This window comes from Myxocyprinus asiaticus, chromosome 15 (assembly GCF_019703515.2).
Source record: "Myxocyprinus asiaticus isolate MX2 ecotype Aquarium Trade chromosome 15, UBuf_Myxa_2, whole genome shotgun sequence".
Taxonomy (NCBI): domain Eukaryota; kingdom Metazoa; phylum Chordata; class Actinopteri; order Cypriniformes; family Catostomidae; genus Myxocyprinus; species Myxocyprinus asiaticus.
Window position 1 is genome coordinate 16453582 of NC_059358.1, and position 23549 is coordinate 16477130.

Consider the following 23549-nt stretch of genomic DNA (forward strand, 5'->3'; position numbering starts at 1 on the left):
GTGGAAAACCTGGAAAAATCAGAGAATTTTAAAATAGTTATTTTCAGGTCTGGAAAAGTCATGGAAATTAATATAAATATTTCTAGTTATGCTCTGCTCTAAAATAATTCACCGGCTAAAAATGGTCGTTTTGAGTACAACTTCTTTAAAACGGGTTTTAAAAATCCATATCTGCTATACAAGATATACTGGAAATGTCATTAAAATTGATCATGACTGGTCGAAAAGTTTAGGAACAGGGAACCTCTGTCACAAAGATAGTTATAGCCAAAACAGATGGACAGAATAATATATACAAACAGTATATTTTCCCGATAATTTCGTGCGACAAAGCCAGGCTGTTGCCACGGCAACTGAAAACAATAAACCGAAACTTCTTCAGCGCTGCAGACAGAAATTCAAGTGCTTTAATAGGCTTAATTCATGTAAAGATTTGTTTCTATTTTCACACTGTAAGCATGATTTCTCAAGACTCCCTGTTGAAGTACGATAATCCAGTGTTAGTGAGCAAGAATACAGAGAGAAAATCACCAAAGGTGAGCACAGTGGTGTTTTTAGGCTACTAGTAAATAAAAAGTATGCTTGACTAGTTAACATGACAGGTCGAACAGTGACAGCAGCAGCCTGACATGCCTGCTATATTTTATATACATTATGTAATTTTATATATATAATTGCCAAAAGTTATTTCCCCCTAATAATGATATAATTACAAATTATTATTGAGTGACTACATGGAATATGTACACTTTTAAAACACTAAATGTCATGCAGCAGGACTATATAAGCGTAACAACAACAAAAACGGTGATTGAAAATGGGGAAAAACTAATGGTCACCAGTTATAGCACCGAATAAAATAAAAAACACTTTCCCTTATAAATGTTTTAATTTTCAACTAGAAAATCTTGGAAAATGTTAATGTTATTCGTTAGCTGCCCGCTTGCAGCCACTATGATGCAAAAACTCAATTTTTATAATAATAATAATAAATAAAAAAAAAAAGAACTATTTTGTATGCTCTCTCATACTTCACCCAGAGTCGCCCTTTAAAAGTGATTCCTCAACAGATGGCAGTCAGTGGTCCAGTCCCACCTCCACCCAAACCCAAGAGTCCCCCAGAAAATGCCTACAAGCAACAAACTGAAGAGATCCTAAATGCCATCCTACCACCAAAGTATACAAACCTCATCCTTAACCATATGATTTCCAGCACACTGTAGTTTAGTTGGATGTTTGTTTACTCGTATATAAATCTTGCAAATGATTTTGTTGCAGGGAATGGATTGAGGAAAACCAGTTATGGGTGCAACCAGTATCCAGTGCGCCATGCACACGAATGGATGTTATTAACTTGCAAAAAGAGCTGGATCAAAAACTGCAGCAGAAGCAGGCCAGAGAGACAGGCATTTGTCCAGTCCGTAGGGAGCTCTATTCTCAGTGCTTCGGTAAAAAAAACGTGACTTGAGCAAAATGTGTTGTCAAAATATCCTGGTCATATTTAACTCCAAATCAGTGCAAAACAAATTCTGACATTATTTGTTGGCATTATAGGTATTGCAACATTATTTCCAGGCCACTTACGCACATTTTACCCCTCAATTCTCATTACTGTAATGTGTTCGGATGTTTTACTTTTACTGTTCCCATTGTTTTCAGTGATTACCGCAACACTGTGCACTGTAAAACAAATTGTTTTTTTTCCTGTATTGCTGTAAAAATAAAAAGTACTAAGGGAGTACTACTTTAATGTACACTGGTGCCCAAACATTTGTAATAATGTAGATTTTGCTGTTTCGGAAGGAAAATGATACTTTAATTAATCAAAGTGGCGTTCAGCTGATCACAAAGTATAGTCAGGACATTACTGATGTAAAAAAAACAGCACCATCACTATATGAAAAAAAGTCATTTTTGATCAAATCTAGACAGGCCCCATTTCCAGAAGCCATCACTCCAACACCTTATCCTTCAGTAATCATGCTAAATTGCTAATTTGGTGCTAGAAAATCACTTGCCATTACATCAAACACAGCTGAAAGCTATTTGGTTCATTAAATGAAGCTTAACATTGTCTTTGTGTTTGTTTTTGAGTTTCCACAGTATGCAATAGACTGGCATGTCTTAAGGTCAATATTAGGTCAAAAATGGGAAAAAAGAAACAGCTTTCTCTAGAAACTCGTCAGTCAATCATTGTTTTGAGGAATGAAGGCTATAAAATGCTTGAAACTGCCAAAAAACTGAAGATTTCATACAAAGGTGTACACTACAAAGACAAATGACATCTGGCTCTAACAAGGACAGAAACAGATGTGGAAGGCCAGATGTACAACTAAACAAGAGGATAAGTACATCAGAGTGTCTAGTTTGAGAAACAGACGCCTCACATGTCCTCAGCTGACAGCTTCATTGAATTCTACCCGCTCAAGGGGTGCAGGCCTTATGGGAAGAATTGCAAAGAAAAAGCCACTTTTGAAACAGAAAAACAAAAAGAAAAAGGTTAGAGTGACATTGGACAACAGATAATTGGAAAAGAGTGTTATGGATCTTAACCCCATTGAGCTTTTGTGGGATCAGCTAGACTGTAAGGTGCGTGAGAAGTGCCCGACAAGACAGCCACATATATGGCAAGTGCTACGGGAAGCGTGGGGTGAAATGTCACCAGAGTATCTGGACAAACTGACAGCAAGAATGCAAAGGATCTGCAAAGCTGTCATTGCTGCACATGGAGGATTTTTTGTCGAGAACTTTTTGAAGTAGTTTAAGAAATTGTGAACATTTGTTTCAAAATTGTAATAGTAATTTTTCATGTTATTACTGTCCTGACTATACATTGTGATCAGTTGAATGCCACTTTGGTGGATAAAAGTACCAATTTCTTTCCATAAAAGCAAAATATGTACAATATACATTATTCCAAACTTTTGGCTGCCATTGTATAAATGCAGCAGAATGAGAATTTCATAATGACCATCTTTTTCTGCATTGCAGTAGTAAGAGTTAGGGGGAAAAATGTGTAAAAACAGGTATGAAAAATCTTAATGGCCCAGAACATTTTCTTGACAAGTTTTGTGAGAATCACCCACACGTGTATCAAATTACCATTTCATATAAATGGCTCTTGAGATTTACATGGCCTTCCCTTTCCCTCATAGATGAGTTAATCAGGCAGGTTACTATTAACTGTGCTGAGAGAGGCCTTCTGCTGCTGCAAGTAAGGGATGAGATTCGCATGACCATCGCAGCCTATCAAACACTGTACGAGAGTAGCGTGGCTTTCGGCATGAGAAAAGCACTGCAGGGGGAGCAAGGAAAGTCTGACTTGGAGTACAGGGTACACAGTCATTAAAAAAATTAGTCACCCCTTTAAAGGGATATTTAAAAAAAGAAAGAAAATTCTGTCATCATTTACTCACCCTCTTGTTGTTCCAACCCTATATCACTTTCTTCCATACAACACATTTTGGACACAAACACATTGCAGCTAAATACGGTTGTCAGTTCACCTTTTAGTGCTTAATCCCATGATGTACACATGCAGTTCGGTAATTTATGGGAGTGTCAACTGCATTCTATAGCCCAATTAACTCCCAAAAATTTCACATAGTGTGTACGAAACAGCGGACTCAAAACATGTTAAACTGGTGGCATTCATGTTTCTTGTTCACAGGTGCGAGACACTGCAGCGTTGCTATGGTAATCACTTGTCAATCACCGCAAATGCAGGAGTCAGTCCTGTATTCTGTACACATATAGAATGAAAATTTAGGGGATTCGCTCCCACATTTAAATGTGGTTGTCACTCCCAAAACATAGTAGTGTGTGTAAGTGGCCATGGAGATGTTAGGGAGAATTAGCTTCAGTCACGATTTACATTCATTGCATCTTTTTTCCATACAGTTAGAAGTAAATTAAAGTCAGTCATGCGTGTTCGGAAAAACAAGAGGGTGAGTATGCTATATTACAGAATTTCCATTGTGGGTGAATGATCTCTTTAACACTTGTGTGTTCACTTTTTACTTTCATTATCTGTAAAGCAAGGCCTGACAATCCCACATAGCATTAGCATTTTCTGTTCTGAGTGTAACAACTTTACACATGATTGATAGATTTTGGAGTTGGAGAGTGAGAAGCGGGATTTGGAGAAGCAGGTGAATGAGCAGAAGGCTAAATGTGAGGCCATCGAGAGACAGGAAGCCGAGCGGCAGGAAATTGAGGAAAAGAAGCATGCCGAAGAGGTCCAGTTCCTCAAACGAACCAATCAGCAACTCAAGGTACAACAGGTCACATAGATGATGTAATTTTGCCATTATGAATTATTTTTCAAATGGTTATTCTTTTCTTTCTTTTTACTAGGCACAGCTGGAGAGCATAATTACCCTGAAAAATAAAGCCTGAATATTATTCAGAAAACTATATAAATATATATATATATATAATAATCTTTTTTCTTATACAGTTTTAATCAATAAAAAGCATATAAAATTGGCTGTCTGTATTCTTTTTTTTTCATTTCTCCAAAGAGAAGTATGAGAACAGTCACAGATACATGATCCATTTTAATACTGCTAAATCAGGACATTCTCTTAATGGAATATTCCAGGTGCAATAAAATTAAGCTCAATCGACAGCATTTACAGCATAATGTTGATTATCACAAAAAATGGTTTTGACTCTTCCAACCTTAAAAAAAGAAAAGCAAAAAGGAAAAAAAAAAAAAAAAACTAGGTTATTGGGAATTGGGCATTCCAAATGTAAAAAAAAAAAAAAAAAAAAAAGAAACAAGGTTAAGTGAGGCACTTAGAATGGAAGTGAATGGGGACAATTTTTGGAGGGTTTAAAAAGGCAGAAATGTGAAGCATGTAATTTTATTAAAGCACTTACATTAATTCTTCTGTTTAAACTTAGATTTAATATTACACGGAAAAGGTTAGTAAGCGCTTTTATCACACTAAAATTATGTTAACATGCATTTTGTTTAAGTTTTGTGGCTATACTTTTGAAACAGCGAGTATTTTAATGTTTACAAGATGGCCCCAATTTACTTCCATTGTAAGTGCCTCACTGTAACCCAGAGGCGGGACAAGTTGAAGTAAATTTTTGTGACAATCAACATTATGCCACAAATGCTGTCGATTGAGCTTAAATTGTATTGAACCTGGAATAATCATTTCAGTTAAAAACCTTGTAAATGCAGTGCTAAATGCAGTTGTCGTAGACTTTTGTCATGTTCACAAGGATGGCTGGTGCCACAGTGTCCATAAAGTGCATTGGAACGGATCACAGACCTTCACCTTTATAAAAATCACTGCAATTGACATCCAAATGTTCCAATTTAGCCACCAACATGACTATGGAAATGGTAATTAATGTGACGGGGTATTGGACCAGTTCTCATCACTTGGCTCGTTTGGCTCTCTTGCCATCTGAGGGCATTTTTCGGTTCTTATTCTTGTTCTTGACATTGTGTGTCTCATAATAGCGAACGCCCACTTTCTTCACTCTGTGGGCACGCTCCAGTCTTCTTTTCTGTTGGGGGGGGGGGTTACAGAGAAAGAGACATAAATTTAGTCTGAGGAGCTCACATATATAAAATATGTTTGGACAGATGAAATAAAATGATTGACAGCAGCAGGGGAGCTGGAGGAAAGGTGCATACCTCTTTAGATGTGAGCTTGGTAGGCTGTGCAGGCTCCTCATCTTCCAAAGCTTTCCTCTTTCTGCCCAACTGTGTTGCTGGTGGAAAACAAAGAGGATGATGAGTGACATTACTCAATATTTTAAAACACCAGCTAACCTCTTATCACTGACCCATCACGAAACGGCATGGAAAAAAATTCTCTTGCATATTTTCTGCCCCGAAGTTCAACAGGGTTTGCAAATTTGAACTATACAGTTTGTGTAAAGGCTGAGGGACAATTCATACTTCTACAGTATATACTGCATATAAATCCTGTATTTCTTATATTCTATATATAGAATTAGAGAATATATATTTGAAAATATATTGTTTTCAGCTTTATTTTTTAAGAAAATTTGTGTACCAGATTAGTTGTGCTTTGATACATATTGGATGGGCCAAATCTCTTAATATACATAACAATTTGGCACCAACGTGGATTCTTTGGGTATACAGTCTATTACTGGTTTTGACTTACCTTTCTGTTGCATATTCTTTGCACCATTCTGTTTTGCTTTGGTTTCAGTGAATACTTTGTCAGAAAGGCCTTTGGGGATGCTATAAAAGAGACATCAAGACTCATTACAAAGTCAAGATCAAATAGGGGAAAATGTAGCATAAATCAGCTAAATGGGTAAGTCCCTTAGCTGATCTGTAGGCTCTGGGTGGAAAGATGGCTAGTCAACCTCACAGAACATTCTCATAAAACAACGAATATGAAAGTAAACAAACCGTATGGCAGAGAAGCGCTTCGATTTGGCTCGATCAAGAAATTGCTTTAATTTGGAGATCTTCTCATCTAGCTCTTTATTCACTTCACGTGTGCTCTTGCTCTCTTCCTTGGTTTGGGGTCCGGTCGCAGAGGATTTTTCGTCCTGTTGTTCTCCATTCTGCTCATCCATTTGTTCTTTGTCCTCTTCCTCCTCACTTTCCTCATCTTTCTCATCTTCTGACCCTGAGGGATCCAGTATGTCGGGCATTTCGACAGGAACAAGGTCCTCCTCACTGAACTCTGGGGCAACGTTTATTTTGCCAAAGTTCTGCTTGACGCTGACAAAGATTTTCTGCATCTCCTCCTGTTTCAGCAGCTGTTGTACGTCCTGTTCGCTGGATGATTCCCCCTCCATGTTCTGAGCATCAAGTCTGTTTTCAAACTCCATCTTTGCCATTTCCATCTCAGGTGCTTCCAGCTGTGATTGTGCTTTGCTCTAAGAAAAAAATAAAAATAGCCAACCTAGATTAACTACTTTTCAAATGGGTCACTATGGTCAAAAGGGATGCCAAACATTCAAAGATGAAAAAGCACGTTTATGTAATTATATTGGTCGCATCATTTATTTCAAGAAAAAATATTTGCACCAAGTAATCAAATATGAATTCAAGGAAGTTAAGAGTATTTAGACTTAGGGAGCACACATAAACAATGCCTTCTGAGGTTGTTTACAAAGCTCCAAATTTACCAATGCATGCAAAAACAATTATGAACTTAGAAAAGCCTTTAATGGAACCCATTTTTTTTAAATATTCCATTGTGGTTTCCAAAGTCTGAGCATTTGATTTAGTTATAGGAATCCAAACTTTATAGGAACTTATGCAATACATTTTATAGTAGTAGGAAGAATGTCCATTTACCTCTTCCTCCATCTCGCCTCCAGGGGGCTTCACGAAAAAGGGGATGCGTGCCCTCTGCCAATCATTCAAAACCATTTTAGAGACAGTAGACAGGTCTGGCTCTCCACCCTGTATTACAGGCACAAAATACCAAACATTACAGCACCAACTTTAACAGTATTTAGAGAAAGATTAAAATTGAGTCTACAATGAAAAAATTTAACCAGTATGAATGAATGAATCATTCAAGTTAACCAGTACAACCAACTTTGAATGCAAGACCCTTAAAAGGGTAGTTTACGGTCAGTTCACCCAACATTTACTCACCCTCATGTTATTCCAAACCTATATTACTTTCTTCCATGGAACACAAAAGTACATATTAGGCAGAATGTTTAGTCTCAGTCACCATTCATTTTCACTGCTTGATGCAATGAAAAGTGAATGGTGACGGAGGCTATCAATCCCTTAATTTCCTATTCCAAGAATCCATGATTCTGCCCAACATCTCCTTCTGTGTTACACAGAAGCAAAAAAATAATACAGGTTTGGAACAACATGAGGGTGAGTAAATGATAAACAGAATTTTCATTTTTGGATGAACTATCCCTTTTATCTGATTTTGAGAAACTAAATCTTAGCAGTTTTGGCAGGAATATCAAAAATTGGCTATTCTAACTAGAAATGAGATGTTACCACTAATTTTTTCCACTGGCTCAAAGTAAGCAACCCCTCACTACTCAACTTAATCTGACACTCTAGAGGAAAGAATAAACAAATATGCCATGAGAACTCCAAGCTGACTGGACATCTTATCAGATGTGTTCCACAATCAGGCCAGACCTTAAGCAGTTTTCCGGTGCGAAAGGCCAGCTTTTCCAGGAAGTCCTCGGCGGAGCTCCAGGACGGAATGCGGTATGTCTTCTGGATGTACTCTGCTTTTGCCCTCTCTAGCACCGCTCCGATGTGATCCTCTGGGTTTCGGATCTTCTCCACTTGGACCTAAGAGAAAAATGCAACAGATGCAAAGTGACTGGACAAAGCCGTTGGGATTACCCAATGTGAATGGTACACTTTAAAGTTTTGGCAATCTTACCACTCCCTTCAGCACAATGTCAGTCTCACTGTCCTCGGAGGGATAGACGACCCCAGGGCAGTCAATCAAGAAAATGCGTCTCATTAGTGTGATATACTGCCAGACCTTGGAAAGAAATAAAACAGTTGGTAATGGCATAAAGGCTGGGATTGAGTCATCTGACAGAAAGTGCCAGAGGCTCAACCAATTCCTCCATTTGAGAAACAGCAAGACCAAAAACATTTCAATATAAAAAATGCCATTTTCTGAGATAAAAGGCACAAAAGCCATGTTCTTTGGAGAGAGAACTTTTATGTTGAAATAACTGTTATCTAATATAAACATCAATGAAAAGTAGCTTGTTTAAAACTTACAAATGTCTTGATTTCAACAACATTTTGATTTCATCGGTCTTACCCTTCACTACTGTATATCATAATTGTGACAGTTTGTCTAATTGATATGCAAAGCATTGCATTTGTTTTGCTTTAATTATATAGAATTACCAAAAATGTAATATTCAGCTGTACCAAAAAAAATTATGCAACCATGTAAACAAATTCCAGTGTTGACTCTGTTTAACCTTGATGAATATTCAGCCCCGTTTGCCAAAATAAAAATACAAACAAAATAAAATAAAAAAGTACAAATATTCTTTTATTTACTGGAATTATAAGGTCATCAATAATTACAAATCAAATTTGATTTAGGCCTCTAATACTCGTTTGTTTTTTAAAAAGTTTTCAGTGTATAAACGTATAGGTTAACCTGTTCTCTAAAAGGAATATTTCACCCAAAAAATGAAAATTCTCTCATCATTAGCTGTGTTTCCATCCAAGTTGAGAATTAAATTTATGCTAAAAACCATAACATTGCACAAACAACGTGCAAATGAAGCTGTGTTATCATTCCATGTGTTCAAAAGAACACAATCATAACTTCCGGAGAAATTGTGGCCACTGTGACTTATATTAATAAAAAAAATCACGGCTTAGAACACACAGACAAAACACTGTAAAGAATTTGTCTCATATCTCACACAGTTCTGGGAGCACTGTGTGTGTGCGTTCCTCCATCCTTATGACTTTACTGTGAGGATCTACAAGCTATTATTCAGAAGTGTCAATAAACCTGCTCTTCGGCAAGTATGTATTCGACTTATTTGCTCTGCAAACTTTTTGTGCGCTTTGGATTTTCTGGACACCGTTATTTCAGAATGACCAGAGCATCATTTGAGATGTGATGATTGATCTGCTAGTTAGTCATTCAATAGGATTTTATTCAGTAAATAAACCATTTTATTCCATCATAATTTATGCACATTTCTTCATATCGAATAATGTATCCATTTCAAGCGAGCATGTAAATGTATATTTTAGTGTTTCCATCCAGCAGTTTTTGTGATCTCCCAAAATGCACACAAAAATACATGGATTAAAACTCAGCTATTTACTCACCCTCATGCAATCCCTGATGTGTATGACTTTGTTTTTCAATTCTGCTGAACACTTACCAAGATTTTTAGGAGAATATTTCAGCTCTGTAGGTCCATACAATGCAAGTGAATGGCGATGCCAGAATTTTGAAGCTCCAAAAAGCACATGAAGGCAGCATAAAATAATCCATAAAACTCCAGTGGTTAAATAAATGTCTTCAGAAGTGATATGATAGGTGTGGGTGAGAAAACAGATCAATATTCATCACATTGTTTTTTACTTTATTTTTTTTTATTTGGAATGCCCAATTCTCAATCTGCTTTTAAGTCCTCGTGGTCGCGTAGTGATTCGCCTCAGTCTGGGTGGTGGAGGCCGAATCCCAGTTGCCTCCGCGTCTGAGACCATCAACCCGCGCATCTTATCACGTGGCTTGTTGAGCGCGTTGCCATAGCTTCACGCCATCCACCGCGGCAACCACGCTCAACTCACCACGCGCCCCACCGAGAACGAACCACATTATAGTGACCACGAGGAGTTTACCCCCCATGTGACTCTACCCTCCCTAGCAACAGGGCCAATTTGGTTGCTTAGGAGACCTGGCTGGAGTCACTCAGCACGCCCTGGGATTCGAACTAGCGAACTCCAGGGGTGGTAGCCAGCGTATTTTACCACTGAGCTACCCAGGGCCACACATTGTTTTTTACTTTAAATTCTCCTTCCTGGCCAGTAGGTGGCGATATGCACGAAGAACGAGAATCACCAAAAACAAAAGAAGAATGCTGAAGTGAAAATGGACATTTATAGTAAAAAAAAGACTTTAATATTGATCTGTTTCATTGAATAGACCAACAGAGCTGAGATGTTTTTCTGAAAATCTTCTTTTGTGTTGAGCAGAAAAAAGTCATGCACATCTGGAGTGGCATGAGGGTGAATAAATGATGAGTGAATTTTCATATTTGGGTGAACTATTCAGTAAAGAAATGTCTGTAAATCAGGACACAAAAGGGAAAATCTACATTTGTTTTCATTCTGACCTCCAGACGTTATTAAGTTTTTCCTTTGCGTTGCACTTATTTTTATTTTTTTCACTCACTGAGAGCATTACTCTGTTTGTAAAATGAGAGGAAAACTTTGACAAGTGGATGACGTAAAACAAAGCCATTTAACACAAAAACCCGAATTCACACATGTTGCGGCCAAAATCGAAATGCTGGAAATCTAAGATGTCTAAACTGTTAACACATGCTAGAAGCTGGCATGAACATCTTGCTTGCATGTAATCTTCCACTCGCTAATGGATTTCGAAATAAACAATGTCGGAAATGTTTAATGTCATGTAGAAGAGCCGTTAAAGCATCTTATGTTCATGATCAATAGATAATAACTGCAAATGGATATTACGTGTACAGAACATTTAAACTGAGCATAAAATATAAAAATAAACTGCACTGTAATGAAGTCAATATTACTTCCTGCAAGATTCTTGGGTCTTACCTTAGTCTCTCCAGCAAGGGGTGCTACATTGCAGACTTTTTTGGAGCGCAGAGTATTGATAACAGAGCTCTTTCCAACGTTGGGGTAACCAATGAAGCCAACACTGATCTGCTTTTTGTCTGAGTGAAGCTAATCAAAAAAACAACATGGACATGTTAATACTAGGCAAATAACAAATGACATTTTTAAAAGCAAAATAAAAAAACAATAGCTCAACAGTGCGAGTGTGTTTCGGGCCAGTTGATAGAACTGTCATTTGCTCTATCGGGCCAGTGCAACGTTGTCACTACATCTTACGATCACTGGTCATCTACGTTTCTATGCCATGCAAACCTAACATTTGGTTTTCTGTATTTGTTATTGGATACTGACTCTTCACTTAACCCCATCTTAAGTGTTACTGACCAATTCTATCTTAGCAACTGTTGCCATCAAGTGTTTGCTGTTTTCTAACTTGCAAGCTCTCTGCCGGTGGAACTGCCATGAGCTCGCACTTGCCGTTTGATGTAGCAACTTTTTATCCGTGATCAATACCGTGAGAGCTACAGGTAGTAGCGGTATGTTTCCTCACTTGAAAGAAACTCTTGTTTAAACATTTTTTCTTTCCACTTGCACTCATTCTCTTCGGACTTTCTGGTGGATCACATTCCTGCTAATCATTACCATACCATCACTCTGGACTACACTGCTAACTTGGGCTCCGTTGTTGTTTGAAGTATATTGTGCTTGTTGTTTGCTTGATTTGTTTACATGTACTTGTTTAGAGCATTGGTTGAAAGTTCTATATAAAGTAAACAAGTCATTAGTATTGTCATTATTAGTGATAGAAACTCATTCAATTGCATGGCACAGTGACATGTGTTGTCAACATGGCAGCGCCCATGATGGGGTGACACAATGTAAACTTAAACAGCTCTTATTTGTTTTCTGATATGGCTGGAGACTTCATCTAATGTGAGTGTAGAGTGCACCTTTAATTTTCTAAAAAATAGATCAAAAAGCTTTGCAATGTACCCTTCATTCCAGCCCATGAAAGAATAATATCCATAGAGTATATGAGCATATTTTGCAAATAACCACATCGTTCACGTTAATCTTCCATTTATTAATATGGAAAGTTCTTCAAAGCTTGTCAAGAGCTAGCAACGGAAACCAAGAGGGTCAGAGCTTAGCAAAGGGTTGACTGTTGTTGCAGATTCTGCAGATTTAAACATGTCACCAAGGTAATGTTATCTAGCTGGATGGAAATTGATTCGTATGCTACTGTTTTCAAATGTGTGTTTACATCAAAGAAATACAAACAGTTTTTGTATTTTTGCACACCTAAAATTGCTATAAATAACTTTCCTTGTCCTTATTTTTAAGGCCTGAAATTTCTCTTTCTCTCTCTCTCTCACACACACATCCACAAAATGTTCCCAGATAAAAAAAAAATCTGTTCCATGGCTTCTAAATTGGGGAAAAAAAGAAAACTTTGAACATCCCCCTCACATTTCATTATTTACAATAAAAGGGGAACCGAGAACCTATAAATGGAAAGTTGATACAGTCTTACAAAAGCGGTCATTACACCTGCAGATTTATATTGCTGCCATGGTAACCAGGATTTTTTTAGTCCTGCTTTTTTCTACCTTTAAAAGAGTGTCTTGTCATATATCTTTCAACAAAATTTATGTTTTAGCCCTCTCTCCTTTTTAGTATTTCCAAGGATTTGTTTATGGCTGAGGTCCCAAAAATATCATTGAGGCAGATGTGAAGACAGGAATGGAGCATTGTAATGAGGGGTGGGGGCCTGGTACCTGGCCAAACTACTCTTTCAGGACACCTGCTGCCATAACAGTCCAGATAACAAGCATGACCTTGTAATAAAACTGCAGCCTAAGTTGAGAAATTCTGTTGAGTGCAACTGCTGTGCATCTAAACCCTTCACCCTTTATTTCCAAGGCATGATGAATAGTAGACATAAAATGCATTGTAAAAGTTTATGGTCTCACCTTGCCAAACTGCCGCAGAAGCTGAATAAGGGAGCCCTTACCAAAGGAGTTGGTAAGGCTGGCGTGAAAGGCCAGAGTGGGGTATTCCTGTGAAAGCACCGCAACCCAGCGTTTCTAGCAATCAACAAGCAAGGAAGAAACATCAAAACATGTTCCACAAATAAGGTAATTGAAAAAACTTTATTGGAAATTTTGTGAAACAGTCTAATGAAGTCCATGCCTCCCAATGACTAGACACTAGAGGGGATCTATGTAATGGTTTGGGATTAGAAAGGGCTGATGTTAATGGGACAGTTCACCCAAAACTGTCATCATTTACTAACCCTAATGTTATTACAAACATGCATGACTTCCTTCCAAGGAGATGTTGGCATAATAACAGCCTCAGTCACCATTCAATTTCATTGCATCTTTTTCTATACAATGAGAGTGAATGGTGACTGAGGCTGTTATTCTGCAAACATCTCCTTTGTGTTCCATTATTTCTTCCAATAGATTCTAAAGATGCATGCAAACAATTTGCCTACCCATGTACTCTCAGCAGACAACATCAGGACAAAATCTGGACTTGCATGTGATAATATTCTCTTTACCTCTTTATTATTTTATTTGTATTACTGTAGTCTCAGCTGTGTTATAAACTTTGTGTTATACAGCTATGTCGATGCCCATCTGAACACCTCAAATGTGATAACATATTTAGAAAATGTAAAAAAGAAAATAAAAAAAGTTTGGTTTAATATCCTACCGTGACCCAAGTGGGAATGAGGTCACACTTATTGAGCACAAAGATGAGGTGTTTCCAAGGCTTCTCTTTCTTCAGGTAGGACTCAATGCTCTGAGAACGGGTGCCCATGGGGTCCCGAGCATCCAATACCTGAATAATAACATCTGAGGAGTCGATCACCTGTATAAAAATCGTTCAGTGAGAATGTGCCATCAAGTAACAATATGGCTTCATTAAAACATTCCATGAGCATTCTGATGGTCAATGGTCATCGTCACCTTATAAAGCTCACCCCAAATCCTCTTTGACTGCCCCTTCTTGAAGATTTCCTCTCGAGCCTCATCCCTAAAATAATAAGTAAAGGTGATGGTTTTTGTTCATTTACCTATTTCCATCATGATAGATCTGTGTTTCTAAGCAAACAGGACATAGCTGAATTGTAAAGGCAACGTTCACGCAGTCAGTGTTTGGTACAACTGTGCTGTGCAAATGTGACTCAAAATGTCGATTCTGTTCATACAGCAAATATCAACCAATATTGCTCCTAAAATTTGGTTGTGAGTCCTGAAAATATAAAAGGTGTTCAAAATTATAGAATGCAGTTGTCAAATTCTTTCATAACTGAACTGTGTGTGAACAGAACTGTATTTAGCCCTCTAATCCAGAATGACAATGTGTATTCTGTTGCTTTGTGAATGTAACCAGTGAAAGTTTTTTGTTATTTACATTATTGATTCCATACACAAAAACCAATAAACAAAATACGGAATCAGTTATATAAATTAACCCCCCCCTCGCCGCAAACACACATTACAGTGGTCTCTTACAACTATAACAAAAAATTAGAAACAAACTAAAAAAAACACTTTCAAAAAAAGAGAGCACTTATAGATCAAACTAAAAATTAAAAATCCCTCTCCACTTCCCCTGCCCGAGAACCCTCCAAGAAATCCAAATATCCACCCCACTTCCTATTAAACAAATCCCACTTTCCCAACCTTCTGTAGATTGCCTCCTCAAATGCCGCAACCTCACTCATCTCCCCGCACCACTCCCGAAACGAGGGTGCCCCAGCCGTCTTCCACCCCCTACATATTATTCTTCTGGCCACCATAACTCTGGCCAGAAGAATAATCTCTATCCCCAAAATGTATGACCTCCCCATCACCCAAAATGCAGAGTCTGGGGTAAAATGAAAACCATGTGTCCAACACACCACACATAAATCACCCCTGAATCTTCAACCAAAATTCCTGTATTTTAACACATCCCCAAAAAACATGGGTTGTGTCCCCGTCTTCTGATTGGCATCGCCAGCAGGTGGGTGTGTCTTTAAGACCAAGTCTATACAATCTAGAGGGGGTCCAATATAATCGATTCAAAATCTTAAATTGCATCAGACGCACCCTTGAATCTCTAGATGTAGACTTGACATTTTTTAGAATCTTAGCCTACACTCCCTCCTCCAATACCAAATTTAAATCTCCCTCCCATAATCTTTTGAGAGAAGCTGAAGCTCCATCCCCCAGACTCTGAATTAACAGGGAGTAATACACTGATGCCACATGACCTTTTCCAAAAGCAGTTATCACCACTCCTAGAGTACCTGCCCTTTTAGGGGGGTGTATGCTACTCCCAAAAATAGTACAGAGCAGATGGCGCAGCTGTAAGTACCTGAAGAACTGAGATCTAGGAATCCTGAACTGTTGGACCAAATTTTCAAACGATCTCAACCCACGACTCTCATATAGGTCACCGAGTATATTAACACCCCTCTCAATCCACTCCGACCAGCAGAAAGGGGACTCACCAATACACAACTTTGGGTTTAGCCATATGCTCGAGGCAACATTTAAAAAAATGTCTTAATTAAACACTTTTGTCCATAGCGTGTGCAGATGCGAGATAACGGGGTGCGACTTAACTTCTCCAATTTGTTTAATAGAAAGGTTTGTAATAGTAAATTGGGGCAATAAATTTGTTCAATTCCAAACCAGGGAGGGGCTCTCTCAGGTGGAAGTGACCAATGAGCTAAATGTCTGAGACCAAATGCATAATAATAAAACAATATCTTGAGTAGGCCTAGCCCACCATTGTCAATCGGCCTATGTAACTTATTGAAATGCAACCTGGGACGTTTTCCATTCCAAATGAAGGACTTCACTATGCTATCAAACTTGCTTGAAATAAGAGAGGGGGACATCTACAGGGAGAGATTGTAGTAGGTAGTTGAATTTTGGAATACAATTCATTTTAATAACATTAAACTTCCAAATCATCAATAAATATAACCAGTGAAAGTTGAACTCTTCTCACCTCACTCCACTGTCCTCAGTCACCAGATCACGGTCTTTCTCAGCACTGTAGCCCTGAGCTAAGACCTCTGCCTGCTCAGCAAAATCCTTCAACTCCCCCACAGTCAAGTTGGGCCTCTTTCTTTGTGCCTTTGGCCCGAACGTTGTCTCGAACGTCTCTGTGTCCAGAATGTGCACCTTGGAGTTCTAAAAAAGAAAGAGGAACAGAGGACATATTACAGAAAAATTCTTAATCCAGAATCACATCTTGCGTCCTGACCCATGTGTTTAGTAACCATGGAAATTTCAGTTAATATCACAAGATCTTAACTTTAGGATTGAGACAGGACGTTTCTGTAATACAGGTTTACACGGTAACTGCAAGTTTGCAGTACATTTTCAATGGGAAAAAAGTTGGCAAGTTTACAAGTAAAGCATGCAGTCTATCGTGTAACGCCTAAGTGTTTTGGTAGCTCCTGTGGTCCATCCCTGAGAGGAAAAACCCCAAATGATTCATGGGAGAACAGTGATCTCATCCGCACAATTTATGACTGGCAAATGATTGGTTGAGCATTTTAGTTACACAAAATAAATTATATATACCCCACTATAAAGCATGCATTACTAAGTGAATGAACAATACACAAAACAGCAAGCTTAACCTGAGCTGAGAAATAAACTGGTAGCTAATTTGATTGTGTGAATGAAGAAAATGGCCTTTTATCAAGACAAAATCAAACAAAATCCCATGGAGAATGAAATAAATTTCTTTCAGTTAAGGGTACAGCTGTGCCAGGCCAAATTGCAATCTATAATGACTTTAATAACAAAAGGGAAGCCATACCACTGTTGCAATAGAGGGTGGAATAAAACAACAAGCGATTTACAGATCTTGTCAAAACTAGTTACATTTCTCGTAAGAAATCCTACTTCTGGTAAGATTGCATTTCCAAACATTGCAGTGGATGATGAAAAACAACCTGATTTGAGGCTAACCACCACATCACAACATGTTCAAAATATGTCTGAGAAAGAAGAGCAACAAATGTGCACAAAGAACAGCATACACACACACACACACAGACATAGCTAATAACAATGGGAAGTGGCATTACAACAAACATTGGACCAGTTGATCAACCCCCACAAATCAAAAGGAGAGGATGAAAATCAGTGGCTGAAACATAGCAATGCCTTTTTATTACACTGTAAATATCCTTGAACTTGAATTTTGTCAGATAAACTACATTTTAAAAGTTGATTGAACAATCTAATGTAAACAAATTTGAAATTACTTAAAAAAAACAAAAAACAAAAAAAACAAAAGTCAACTTATACATTTTATAACCTTGCTTTTTGTATAATTTAAGTCAGAGCAACTTACAATGTCAACAGTGACCATATACAATATCAAGTTTGGTGGTGAAGGTAGAACTTACAGGCTTTTGAGCATGCTCAGTTTGATCACTAATGCTCAGTCCCGAGGAGGCCATTTGTGGCAGAATAATCCAAATTTTGCAAAACAACGGCATAGGATTGACCATTTAGTGGGAACCCTGTAAGGCTAAGCACTATGAACTTCATATTGTTGTATCTGCTACTGAGCATGCCTGGAGCAGCTGGAGCAGCATTGTGGCTGAAGGCAATACCCACAATCCCTTGCGCTTGAATTTAAGTGTGTTTGGTCAAACTGTACCAATTTATGATGACATGTAAATAATTTGTAAATTATCTGTTTTGAATTAATAGATGTTTTAGCTCTATGTGTTTTTGTGTTGCTGTGAAATGTTGTTTAAAGTCACCATCAGTGTGATTAGTGTTCGCTTTGACGAAATTTCTTAAGTTATTAAGTTGATTTAACTCCTAAAAGTCCAAAGTACTTGCTACCTACACCACCTGTTAAATTGGACCAATTGCTTGGTACTTTGGTGGGGTGATGATCTTGTGTACAAATGTAGTTCTGCTTAATAAAGAATATATTTTTACATTATTTTTAAGAATATTATATGGACAGCTGTCCAACTTAATAATAATTATGATATTTAATAATGATATGTAATATTACATACATTATATATATATATATATATATATATATATATATATATATATAATTTTTAAATATCATCATTATTAATAATCATTAATATTTTTGAGTTTGCTGAACTTATTGTATTGAGTTAATGGAACTTACAATCCAACTTGAATTGTTAAATTGGTACAACTAATTTGCCTGAAGTTGAGTTTCTGCCTCTAAGGTGGAATACCAAACACAAGCTCAGAACAGTCCTGAGGTAAAACATAAGTGGAGTGGGACTTTCACTTCACAAAGTCCTAAAAGGTTTTGCCCACTCATTGAACAGTTTAGGTGAAGAAAAATAGAGCGATACAAAAACATTTGCAGAAGGAACACAAGGATCTGAGCAAATCATTATGTTTTATCTTGAGCACATAGTTTTTTCTCTGTTATTTACTACTGGCAGATGGCAGGCCCTTAGGTGCCAAAAAGCAAGATCTATCTCAAGTAACAGTACACCTCTATGATGAGCCTCCTTCTGATTTCACCTTGAGAAACCCAACAATGCTCACAACAAAGCTACAGCACTATTAAAGGCAACCATAATTGACCAACAGTGAACACTGCTTGAATAGAATGCACAGAGCATAAATATTGATCAAAAGTAATTTGAAACTCCCTTTCACCAAGTGCACTAGGGCAGAAAGCCAACAAATATGAATCTACAGTATTTGTTTGCATACTCACATGTGCTTTGATTCGGTCATGCAGCAAGGACATGGGTAGCTTGCTCTGTCTCATCACTACTCGGTAAGGATCTTTCTTTATTGCGTTCATCTCATCCTGGAATTTCTGCAAGGATGTCTGCTTGATGACACGTGTATTGGCTGTCCAGGCAGCACAAGGAAAAAGTTTGGAGAGATTAGTATATATTCACATATAGTTACATAATTGCACCATGATACATGTGAAACAAAGGACAGCTGCTTTGATTGGCAATATTCATCACAATCGTTATCAATACGTATTTTGGACTGTATGATCTCAAGGTAAGTGGTTAACATGCACTGCTCTTACCAAACCACTTGATGTTGGGCTCAACTCTGGCAACAGTCCCAGGAGCAACTGTGTTCTGGTACTGCAAGGGCTTGATCACCTTACCACGACTGTTGCTGTTGTTATGAATGGAAAAAATAAAACAAAACAAAAACAGAAGTGCATGCTTTATTACAACTTAAATACTTTTGATCTAGCTAAAACCTCATAGTCCACTTCGACTGGAGTTTATTACTATTATTGATAGAGGTCATTTAGAAAATGCTTCTATTTTGTAAGATCAGACTGTTACCATCTCTGCTTCTGTCTGTACATATTCAAGCGTTTGATGGTGGCGCGGTCCCTCATGTTGTTTCCTCCAGCTCCCTTAACTCGGTCTGTGGAACAGAGAATGTTAAGGATGCTGTTATACATATGGACATACAGTATAGTAATTTTAGCTATGTGTAATATTTACATATTTGATCATTTGGCCCTAAGCCAATCCCTGATTTATTCCACATGCATGCATGTGAAGTTCTGATTAGCCATGGGGTCACGTATCATGATTATATGCAAATTAGCTCATTTAATTAATGCCCGATGCAGAAAAGACATAAGCTGCTGCACAATTTGAGAGAGACGGCCTTAAGTTTAATAACTAGTTTATAATGAGCACCCTGAGCATTTTTGAAAGCATTATTAAAGACAACAAACAGTTCCACGGAAATGTAGTAATATCTTGTAATGCATTAATTACTCACGCAAAAGCAAAACAATAAAATGGATTAACAGTAACAGTGAGATTGAAGGCACAGGTACGTCTGGCACACAATGCCATGTTGATCTTTACACTAAGTACTGCCAGAAGCTTCTGACTGATCACTGACAGCTTTGACAGAAGCCTCAATTATGCACAATCGGCGAGCTACCCGTATATATGCATTATTTACCTATACTGCACCGCGCAACGGAGAAAACATAATACTATAAAGACTATCTATCTATATCTATATATATAAAATTTTTATCGTAAACTGTGAGGAGAAAAGTCGTACCAAGAATTTCACTAAATGTCGTACTGTGTATAGTTATGTATGTGACCAATAAAACTTGAAACTTATGTACTTTATAAGAGCTGGCTAATGCTTTAGCTGGCTAGCAGTTCACATTGAGACCAGTGCTTTATTTCAACTTACCGGGATTGCTGCTGGAGTTTGAGGGATTTATGGAGCTTTTCCCCTTGAACTGTGGTTTAACCATTGTGACCGACTGACTGGGAACCCACTTAGCACTGTAAAATAGAAATTAAGCCGGGTTTCAGTCCACCGCAGACTTCCACGTGTTCAAATAAAGTACCAAACCCGGAAGTACGTCATCAATAAAGCGACAAACATAAACGGGGACTTCTTTTTCCCGCCATATACAGTTCTTCGCAAACTGGTGCACAACGCAGTGATTTAGTGATAACATCACGAATTTAGAAAACATAAGAATTAACGTTATTTGTTTACAGCCTTGCAAAAATTACAATGGCACTACCATGTTTTTTCGATGCACTGTGTCCCTAGCATGTTTTGTGTGTGTGGACATATTCATAGTCCTACCATGGTAAACAATATGGTAAACCATGGCATCTATAGCCTATCAAAGCGCCATTATATTACCATCTGATATCGTCATACCATGGTATCACCAGACTACTTATCTAGTGATGTTAATGTAAAATAAATAAGTAATAATAATAAAGTTTAAATAAGAAATATGATTAAAGGAATATTCCGGGTCCATTTCATGTTAAGCTAAATCGACAGCATTTGTGGCATAATATTAATTACCACAAAAATAATTTCGACTCCTCCCTCCTTTTCTTTAGAAAAAAAAGAAAAAAATCAAGGTTACAGTGAGGCACGTAAAATGGAAGTGAATGGGGCCATATTCGGAGGGGTTTAAGGCAGAAATATGAAGCTTATAATTTTATAAAAGCACTTAAATTAATTTGTCTGTTAAATCTGTGGTATTATTTAAGCTGTTAAGTTGTTTAAATCATAATTTTTACAGTGAGATGGCAAGGAGAGAGCAGAAAGAGCAAAGAGCCAATCATAACAGTGGGCGTTTACTGTCAAGTTTTAAAGGAGAAGCAGCACCAAAACTGAGCATTTCTGACAGAGGGTCAGAATGAGGTTGGAAAATGATTATGTTTTACAAATATATGACTGTTTTGTATGTGTGTGTGTGTGTGTGTGCAGTAAAAAAACTTTACTAATATTATAAGTGAACCTCAAGGGTCATTAAATAATAAAAATATCATGACCCCTTTAAGACTTTTTATCTTGAAATTAGTTTTGTGTGTGTGTGTTACAAATGGAGGTATATATATATATATATATATATATATATAACTTCACTGTATACCCAGAAGAGGGCATGCCTGCATAGTTATTACTAAAGTAGCATTGTTCTGTCCAGTATCAGTGAAAGAGAGTCTTTACTTCATCCAATCAAGACTTTATCCTCTGTTCTCGGACCAAATAAACATAGCCATTTTAACTCTAAAATTTTACAATTTTACAAAGATATATGTTCTTCTTGAAAGACATGTTCTTCTTAGTTACTCTACAAGATTGAACTAAAGGTCAATAAAAATAATTTGGAAAAGGAAAAACAAACTGCATATATAGTCAAAATGGAATTAAAGTTAACATTACACAGATGCAGTTAAACTCTTTTCAACTTTAACTAAACTAACTATACATTTATGTTGTGTTGCCAGCCGGTGTATCGTGTAAAGTTAAAACCTGCACAGAGTTAGTGTGGAATGCGTAGATAATGGCTTCTGGGACAGCCCTCACAGTCAATGAAAACCAGGCATACCTTGTATGATACTATTGGCATTTTATAGAAATCTCGGACAATACTGGAGATTTTCTTAAAAAGTTTGATTAGTCTAATAAGCTCAACTTTTTTTTTTCTTTTTTTTCCCCAGATATTGTACTTATTAATAATTATTTCCTTTTTATCGCTTTTGAAAATCTTCAAACATATTCCTTTTTCTTAAAATTCCTTACTGATAGTTTATATCAAGCAACTTTTCCTTTGAAAGTAATTTTTACATAGTATTTGGAAATAAAAGTAAATATGTGAAATTACTTTGGTTTCAGAAAGAAAGAAAGAAATGTGAACTTTTGCACAGTGTTGCACTAATATTTAGGAGACAGTTCTCTGGAATGTTTTTGTCATTTTTTACCCAGTTGTTCGCTTTCCCTCTGTTGAAACTGATTGTGACAGCATCAGAAATGTACTGAAAATGGAGGTCAACCAAGAAAGAAAAAGAAAGATTCATAAATTATTTTCAGATTTAATTTCTCATTTTAAGACCCATGTTTTGGCATCCAGATTGAAATAAACAAGAAACTGACATCATAAAACAGAATGAGAGGCAAAGCGTTCCAAAATCGTGTTTTCCTGAGACTTCTTCCTCAAAGGACCCTCTCTGAAAGACTATAAATTTGAGTGGAATTGCAGTTGTGTGTAATTCAATATTATGTTTGTGACCCTATTGTGAAAAACTCTAGACTTTATGCTCATTTATAAGATTGCTTAGTAAAAGCCTAAAAAAATAAATTAAATAAAAAACCACCACAAAAAATAAAAATTTAAAATTAATAAAAATAACAATAAAATGAAAGTTTCTAATGGAATCTCATGCAAACTAATATTTAGAGCAACAAGATATGTTTGTTTTTATTGAATATTTATATTGAAGCACCAACAGATGCAAGAAATGTCTGGAGAGGGATCTGTTGTTTTTATTTCAGAGGTAGATATTACCATAATAAATAGTATAACGAATGTGGGGGAAAACATTGCTGTCTTTTTTGCAATGAATTACACACATCATGTGTGCATTGACATACTGTAATTGCATCTTTATTATGTGTGTTTGTGACTTTATATCTCACTATTGCAAGTATTTTTCATACTTGCAATATAATTTCTCGCAATTTAGTCATTAGAAATTGTAAATGATTTTAACTGTATTTTAAACTGACAAGAGGGAACTCCAAAGAGTACCAAACAGGTTTATTAACTTGCCTGTAATTTTCCACCTTCATCTGACACAGTGACATGCACAGACCTTAGCAGGGGCAGGGGCAAAAGGACATGGACAGAGATAAAAAAGGAT

At 37.1% G+C, this 23549-nt stretch overlaps 2 protein-coding genes across 2 annotated transcripts; one reads left to right on the forward strand and one right to left on the reverse strand.

Moving 5' to 3' along the window:
- The first annotated feature begins 57 nt into the window (after positions 1–57).
- Positions 58–4477, forward strand: LOC127453335 (axonemal dynein light intermediate polypeptide 1-like). Its single transcript, XM_051719666.1, has 6 exons — positions 58–536; positions 1041–1177; positions 1279–1448; positions 3156–3334; positions 4110–4274; positions 4357–4477. The coding sequence occupies exons 1-6, from the start codon at positions 459–461 to the stop codon at positions 4396–4398; spliced, it is 771 nt and encodes a 256-aa protein (XP_051575626.1). The 5' UTR covers positions 58–458; the 3' UTR covers positions 4399–4477.
- Positions 4478–4548: 71 nt separating this feature from the next.
- Positions 4549–20720, reverse strand: LOC127453303 (nucleolar GTP-binding protein 2-like). The gene is made up of 16 exons (XM_051719611.1): positions 20563–20720; positions 19677–19761; positions 19406–19500; positions 19076–19215; positions 16334–16518; positions 14296–14362; positions 14039–14197; positions 13291–13404; positions 11297–11425; positions 8388–8492; positions 8135–8293; positions 7313–7420; positions 6413–6888; positions 6159–6238; positions 5660–5736; positions 4549–5529 (listed from the first exon to the last, which is right to left on the reverse strand). The coding sequence occupies exons 1-16, from the start codon at positions 20624–20626 to the stop codon at positions 5398–5400; spliced, it is 2175 nt and encodes a 724-aa protein (XP_051575571.1). The 5' UTR covers positions 20627–20720; the 3' UTR covers positions 4549–5397.
- Positions 20721–23549: the final 2829 nt, after the last annotated feature.

What these genes read in the sequence shown, in the direction of transcription:
- LOC127453335 (XM_051719666.1), top strand. Translation starts at nt 459, where the DNA reads ATGATTTCTCAAGACTCCCTGTTGAAGTACGATAATCCAGTGTTAGTG. An exon ending in AATGCCATCCTACCACCAAA is followed by an intron (nt 1,178 to 1,278) that starts GTATACAAACCT and finishes ATTTTGTTGCAG; the next exon opens with GGAATGGATTGAGGAAAACC. An exon ending in GAACCAATCAGCAACTCAAG is followed by an intron (nt 4,275 to 4,356) that starts GTACAACAGGTC and finishes TCTTTTTACTAG; the next exon opens with GCACAGCTGGAGAGCATAAT.
- LOC127453303 (XM_051719611.1), bottom strand. Translation starts at nt 20,626, where the DNA reads ATGGTTAAACCACAGTTCAAGGGGAAAAGCTCCATAAATCCCTCAAAC. An exon ending in GCACCGGAAAACTGCTTAAG is followed by an intron (nt 7,421 to 8,134) that starts GTCTGGCCTGAT and finishes CCTGTAATACAG; the next exon opens with GGTGGAGAGCCAGACCTGTC. An exon ending in AAAGAATATGCAACAGAAAG is followed by an intron (nt 5,737 to 6,158) that starts GTAAGTCAAAAC and finishes GTTTTCCACCAG; the next exon opens with CAACACAGTTGGGCAGAAAG.